This window comes from Myotis brandtii, unplaced genomic scaffold (assembly GCF_000412655.1).
Source record: "Myotis brandtii unplaced genomic scaffold, ASM41265v1 scaffold285, whole genome shotgun sequence".
Lineage (NCBI taxonomy): Eukaryota > Metazoa > Chordata > Mammalia > Chiroptera > Vespertilionidae > Myotis > Myotis brandtii.
In genome coordinates, this window is record NW_005360891.1 from 949,789 (window position 1) to 957,796 (window position 8,008).

The window sequence follows — 8,008 nt, forward strand, 5'->3', positions numbered from 1 at the left end:
AATGGCTATTATATATTACTGTCAACATGTTTTTTTTTTCTCTTAGAGACATGTAAATTAATGATGCCTCTTACAATCAATGCTATTTTAATTTGATGAAATACAGTAGAAATTAGATTTGGAACATAATGGGCTCAATTAGCTAAAAACAACAACAACAAAATTGGCAAATTCACATATATGACAGAAATAAATAGTTAATTTAGATTTGAAAGTTTGAATCCACCCCCTCCTATCTGAACACAACCACATATTACTGTTATTTTTTCACTGATAAGAATTAAAATATGGAAAATATATTTCTAAGTAATGCTATACCTTAATACTTGACTTAGCATAACATATATTTAGGTTTGAAAACTAGTATTTTTGATAATCCAAGTCAAGTTTATTTTAACTGTTTTTATAAGACAATTTTAAAATAACCCGTGGTGCTATCAAAATAATACAAAAGAGGGAACTCAATTGCAATGCAAATTCTTAAAAGTAGCGGCAAACTTCACTCATAGACATTTTTCAAAATTTCCAGCCAAACCACAGAAAAGCATTTTACCAGTTTATCTGAAAATATATGACTGTGTGTAAACAATAGATGCTACCAGATTTTCTTACCTCAGTAATGGAGATTAATGATGCATGGGCTAGCCTGTTTTTCAGTACACAAGAAAAATGGAAATTCAATGGCTTCGCCCGCTCTCTTGCATTTCTCACTGTAGCAGTGACTCTTATCACCAGATTCCAGTATACATATCTCCCCTGTTCCAGTCCAACTAGGGCTGCATTCATCAACATATTATTTTCAACTCAGCAAAGAGTTTCATATTGGTAGCTCAAAATATTTCTTAATCTGTTTAAATAAAATTTATTTTACATGAACAGGATTTGTTTTTCACAAAATAAAGGCTTCATAACAACAGAAAATATTTATATTTTTATAAAGAGTACTGAAGTCCTATTCCCCAAGAAAAATTTCCCTGATATTCTGCTAAATTATGTAATGTTTTTATATTATTCATTTTTTTATTTAAAGATGACCTCCCCTCTCAAATCAGAGAGAAGAGACATTATCACCTATTAATATTTTAACATTGATTATTTTGTAGGAAATTCACATTAATAGCCTTAGGCTTTAAAAGAGAGTGATTAGTTATTAAGAACATAAAACTCATCCCAGATCAAAGCACCAGGGAAATAGAAGCAGAGCTTATGTTAAGCTAGGGAAAATGTGCTTACCTCCCTTCTAGAAAACATGGCAATCCTGAATGCTGAAGCAATGGTTTTCTAACTGAAAATCTAAAAAAAAAAAAAAAAAAAAAATGTTCCTCATTCAGTCTTCTCCAAGCCTTCAAGATTAAAGCATTTAACCAACACAAGAACAGCAACCTTCTTACACCTTGTGACATTAGTGACATCTCCTTTCAGATACACCTAAGAAGAGCATTTTTCCCAACCATACCAGATAAGCCACAAAAGAAATCTCATCCTGAGAGCCTGCCTCTAGCTCAGCCTTGCACCAATGCAGCCTCTCCCTTACTGGGGCTTTTCAGTCCTTAGAATGTGTTCCTCCCCACCCGCGAATAACGTTTTCAAAAATGTCCCTCCTACTTGGGATATGTTCCCCTTTACCTGTCTTCTCCCACAACCTTTAATTTACTATGTTCAGTCCTTCAGAGAAGTCTTGACTTTACTCAGAACAGGTCAGGGCTGCAGGTTATGAGTTTTCACGGACTATAGAAGTCCCTCGGTTCTGTGGGGGATTGGTTCTAGGACCCCTGAGGATACGAAAATCCATGGATGCTGACGTAGTATTTACATATAACCTGTGCACACCCCCCCATATACTTTAAATCATCTCTAGATTACTTGTAATATTTAATACAATGTAAATGTTGTATAAATAGTTGTTGTACTATATTGTTTAGGGAATGATGACCCCCCCACAAAATGTCTGTGCATGTCCAGTACAGATGCAGCCAACATAGGTCTGAGGTCTGATTACATAGCACACATCAGCAACAATGTAGTTTTTTTCCTGCATATTTTCAGTTTCAGGTTGGTTGACTCTATGGATGCAGAACCTGTAGATACAGAGGACCAATTGTATAAGCATATTTAAATGATTCCATAGTAAATATGTCTTCACTACTGGAAAGTACGGTTTCTGGGGTGTCAACTCGGTACCTCCCATGCCCAATATTTATTAAATGAATCAATTTGTTTTTTGCCTATTATCTCCCTCAAGCCACTTTAACTATCTTAGTATGAACTCTTTTACCAAGGTATCCTGTTAAGCAAATACATTAATTGCTTATATTAGAAGGACATGATAGCTTTATTTCTATCATGACAGATGTTTCTCATACGTATGTTACTCCATATATGCAATTTGTTTTGGCACCTGCCTGGAAAGCCTTGCGCTGCCCTGATGTAGTGAGTCACTGATTTAGTTTTGTCAGTTACCACTGTGTACTGTTCATATTCTAGTACATCACTATGGCGGGGAGGTGGTGACTGTTTTCAATTCACCTTTGCTACTTGGATTTCTAGAACTTCCTTTACTCAAACTCCTTTTCCCCATGTAGTTGATGTTGTTTTATACAATGTATCTTCCTAGAATCAACTCAGGATCCTTCTCTCTGGGGCTAGCTGTTCTGCTGATAGTTCTTTTTCTCAGTTAACTTGAACATATCTTGAGAATACTCTATCGTAGTTCGCCAGTGGTCACATCTTCTCATTTAAGTATGCTTTGTGAACACTCAGTTCTATGCATGTCATATACCATGACAATTTGTAGTTATGGTATTTTTCCTGGACATTGCAGCTGTGACTATTATTTGTGAGAATTGTCCCTGATACTTCAGTGTGACATTATTTCATTTATTTCATACACCATCACAAACAGCTGATGCTCAAAAGAATCATAAAAGTATAATTCCATATCAAGTCATTTTTATTCTTTATTTGGTCCCTGAAATCACATCCCTTCAGATGCGAGGTGGTGTTTACATGCAGAGAAAACAGCATGTACAAAGGCCCAGAGTATAGACTGTGACAAAGGGCCAGTAGTTCAGGATAACTGAATTGCAAGGTCCAGGGGAGAGAATGGTGTGTAATAGCTAGAAAGCTAGATTGTGTTCGCATTATAATGGCCTCGTATGATATTCTGTGGACTTTGACTTGCTGATGGGGAGTATAATTTAGGTGGAAAGTACAAGAGCAGATTTGCATTTGGAAAATATCATCCTGTCAGCTTATTACACAACAGAGATAGAAGCATGTTCATTGCTAGACTTAGGCATATGTGCAAAGTTTGTTGTTAATTTCAACATTAGATCTTGTTCGATTCCAGTTGGCAAGCAAGACTGCTATAGCAGAGTGCAGAAAGAGAGCTTATATAAGGTAAATGTTAGTGCTACACTGGGCACTGGGAAACCAGTGTTTGGTATATTTTAATTTCAGAGATAAACTCAAAGATGAGATTCCATGTAAAAATAAATTGTTTATTAATCACCTCATTCCTAGAGTTTGGTTTTGTGATTAAATAAGTTTTCCTCCTTAACCTATTCGTAGATCATTTATTTTATTAGAACACTTATTGAAAAAAAAATTAATTTGTTCATTTTTCTGTATGGATAAGTAAAACACTGAACAAATTTTCAATTTTTATGTTTCAAGATCCTCCTTTCAAATGAGATGATCATTCTGAACATTAATAATTATGTATAGTGGAGTACAGATTTATACATTCTATGTGGGGTAAATATGTTCTGACCTCCAGGACACACCCCAGCCCATACAAACTAATCCTCTTGATTTTTAAAAGAACGTTTTTAAATAGTATGTGCAGAAGTTAAAGGGAAAAGAAAAAAGTGACCGTGTACACCAACTCTTCTGAAATAGTCTCATTTGTACCGGTTGTATAGGATAATTATTAATAGTGCCTCCCGTCACACTGAAAAAAGTATTTAGATGAACACCATGTGCAATGCCAGATGTAAATCCCAGCTCTGATACCCTGTGTGACTTTAGAAAGAAAGCTCACTTTGGTGTTTTCATCCGTAAAACTGGAGAAGAGAGGTTTTTCCTTGCAAAGTTGTGAGGAATAAATTCAGTGTTCGCTTCACAGGTAGGGAACACATGTAATTGCACAGGGTTCCACGCTAAGACGGTACCTGTGCTTGGTTTAATCCTCTGTTGGTCTCCTGTAATTCTTAATACATTTCAAGAAGGGTCAGTGCATTTTCATTTTGCACTGGGCCCCACAATTTATAGTCATCCCCGATTAAATGAGAAAGGGGCTAATTAAATTCAAATTTTCTTTCTTAATTCTCTCATTCTGGTTTAAGTCCTGATTTTATTTCACCAAATAGGAAAACCTTTTTATTCATTTTCAACCAACAGAAATATTAAAATATAGCAAAAGCAGGTTACTTTTCGTAGAAAAGAAAACCTCCTTTAAATTATACAGTATAAACCTAATAATATTTATGGCAGAAGATACCACCTATTCAAATGTTGAGAACTTAAAAAATATTAATATATTTTAAAGGGTAGTTGAAGTAACTTGTTACTGAGCAAATTCTCAGTTTATACAAGTTGTTAAAATGATTTAAATATCATAAATGACTCTCCAAAATTAGAAGAGTTCTCTGGCTTTTCACACATAATTATCTGTCTACACCTGGCTAGTCACATTAGGGGCAATATAAATGTCCTAAACTTTTGTGTGTATATATTAGACTAGAGGCCTGGTGCATGAAATTCATGTATGGGGGAAGAGGGGAGTCCCTCAGGCCAGCCTGCACCCTCTCATAATCTGGGACCCCTTGGGGGACATCCTTCTTGCAATCTGGGACAGATGGCTCCTAATTACTCACCTGCCTGCCTGCCTGATTGCCCCTAACCACTCTGCCTGCCTGCCTGATCACCCCTAGCCACTCGCCTGCCTGCCTGATCGCCCCTAACCACCTCTGCCTGCCTGATCACCCCTAGCCACTCTGCCTGCCTGATCGCCCCTAACCACCTCTGCCTTGGCCCCCACTGCTGCGGCTTCATTTGCTAGGTCATCTGGAAGGACATCCAGAAGGTCGTTTGGCTGTCCATTCTAATTAGCATATTATGCTTTTATTATTATAGATGATGTAACTCGTAGTACTTATACTTAATGATAGCTCTAGTTTATTAAGCTATTGTTGTATGCCAGCACTTTGCTTATGCTCTAATTATATATTTTCAACTCATACACACACAAAATAAACATTCCTCTGAGGAGGGTATTAATTTTTACATTGTAATGATAATACTATTGAGGCTTAAGAGAGAAAATAAATAACTTGCCAAATATATACAGATAGAAGATGAAGCTTAATTTTGTAAACTAAATCTCTGAAGTTTAAAGCTTGACCTCTTAATCAGTATATCACTGTTTTGCAAGCTGGCATAAAAAAACACTCAGGCCCCGTCTGGTGTGGCTCAGTGGGTAGGAGTGTCATCCTGTACACCAAAAGGTGGCAGGTTCAGTTCTTCATTAGGGCACATGCCCAGGTTATAGGTTCAGTCCCTGATCAGAGCGGACATGTGTGGGAAGCAATCGATCGATATTTCTCTCTCACGTTGATGTTTCTCTTTCTCTCTCTAAACAACAACAACAACAAAACATATTATCAGAACTCCATGATTCTATAACATAATTAAAAACTGTTTGCATGCTCTTACCAAACTGATAAAAATGTACTTGCATTCTGGACCATCTGTATGATCCAATACATCTGTCTTCATGTCCCCACAAGCACACCTAGATTCTAATAAGCTAGTGAGAAGGAAATGAGGCAGACTTAACATATAAATGATTCTTTCCCACTAAGTGAAGGACGCATGGTGTCGTGTTATACTATACAGATGAAAGTTTCTCAGCAGTGCAGAGAGGGATAAGATGAGGGAGAATTGAATCATTACACAGCATAGTGTAATTAAAAGCATAGCAAACTCCAAAAGCCAGTACTCTAGCAGCTGGTTCTTTATCCACATTGCCAAGGGCAATTTAATTTCAGGAAAACAAAACCGTATGCTACATTGGATACATGTTGCTATTTTTAATTTTATTGTTTTTGTAATTTTGTTCCTGTATTTGTAAACTTGTTTTGGTATTATAATTGTATACAGTTAAAAGCATAAGGACATATCTATTTTTATGTTTGACCGTATTTATGGAACATTAAAATAATTTAAATTAGTATTGGGACTCTTTAAGGTTTTGTCTTGGTTTCCTTTTGTTTAAATGAACTTGGAGGAACTGTATTGGGCCACATTTCTTCATGTGATTGGTGGATTTTTAACATTACAGGATTAGTTTTTATTATTTTATACTATGTTGATATTGTACCGATTGCTCAGTCTTGATCATTTTCATTTCCTCATTAGGCTTTCTTCTTTTGCCTTATTTTTTGTTAATGTTTAATCATTTACATGTAAAGCAATTCATTGTTCACTTTCTTGTATACTTCCTATGACTGTACCCATGAATCATTATTTTTAAAAATCTCATTTCTGGAAAATAGTGACTTGATATATTTTCTGGTTAGTAAAACCTCTAAAAAAGTATAACTCTCCCTGGCCCATGGTATGGTAATATGAAGCAAGTTATTAGATAAGATAGGAAGCAGAGTTCATTGGATTTCTGAGACCTAAGGAGCATGTGTGGGGATTGTCAGGCCTTGTCTGATATTGCAATCATGCTACAAGTTTTTTAAGTAATGAGTAGAATTTAAATTTTAAATAAATTAAGAAATGTTTAATTTTCTCTAAGTGGTTAGACATGTTCACAAATTTTGCAAAATTAGTTCTGGAGAGTTAGCAGTACAATATACTGATTTCAAGAATGCCTTAATCTGTTCTTTTAAACTGAAAGGTAATACTATTATTTCTAAAGATGCCCAATTTGTTACAGTTATTGGTTAGTGGGTTTTCCTTGTTACATCAGTTTTCAAAGGTAATGTAGTATTTATTTACCTTTTTGTTACTGAAGTTGTTGAACCAGGGGAATGCTAATTATTGGGAGGAAGAAGGACCAAATTCAAAAAAGGTAAAATTAAAAAGATCCAATTAGAATCATTATAAAACAGAATTGATTTATTGACTTTTTAAATACTTAATTAAATTATAAGTTCAAAAGAAAAAAATTAATCAGATTTCTAGAAACGTACAATATATCCTAGTAATCTCTTGCTCTCACCCTTTTCCATGGTATCCTTCCATGGGGTTGGGGCATGTACTGAAACTCTTGTCTATTTCCACTTAGGTACAAGTGTCCTGTCCACAGGCCGTTGTTCTTCCCATATAATATTTAAGAGGGAATGACTCATCTACAACACACAGCCATTCCATACATGATTTTCCTGTTAGGCTCCAGTTAAAAGAAAATGCATTTACACGTCCATACATTATATAACTTAAAAATGATAATGCTTTCTATTAAACTGTACTTCAATATTCTGTTTTACCTGCAGCTGAATGTGGTGCATCTGCAACAAATAATGAAGGAATTTTGCTCTCTCCAAATTACCCACTCAACTATGAAAACAACCATGAATGCATTTATAGTATTCAGGTTCAAGCAGGAAAGGGGATCAATATTTCAGCCAGAACATTTCATTTAGCACAAGGAGATGTTCTTAAGGTAGGTGAAATCAGACATTGCATTTTGATATTTTTAGTCATTAAGTATACATTAATATATATATATATATGCATACGTAATCAACCATAAGCTGATTCTACAATTCCTAACTTTAAATTATATATCATTTCCCATTTTTGTATTATTATTTTCATTGAGATAAAATGTTTTGTTTCCAATGTATTTTATAATGAGTAACTTATTTAATGACAAAGTTGAATGTTTCAGTAACACCAAAATAAAAACACTTTTCCTCCCTATTCAATAACTATTTATATAAAAATAATAGTGACCACAGGACTTGTATGCATACATATTAGCATAACCAATGGA

General features: G+C 35.0%; 1 protein-coding gene across 1 annotated transcript in view; it reads left to right on the top strand.

Annotated features, from left to right (window-relative positions):
* The window catches only part of CSMD3 (CUB and Sushi multiple domains 3), an 888,294-nt gene that overhangs the window by 580,244 nt on the left and 300,042 nt on the right, over nucleotides 1-8,008 (top strand). The window contains exon 23 of the mRNA XM_005869050.2: nucleotides 7,506-7,675. Coding sequence (XP_005869112.1) covers nucleotides 7,506-7,675 — 170 coding nt within the window. The remainder of the gene's footprint in view (nucleotides 1-7,505; nucleotides 7,676-8,008) is intronic.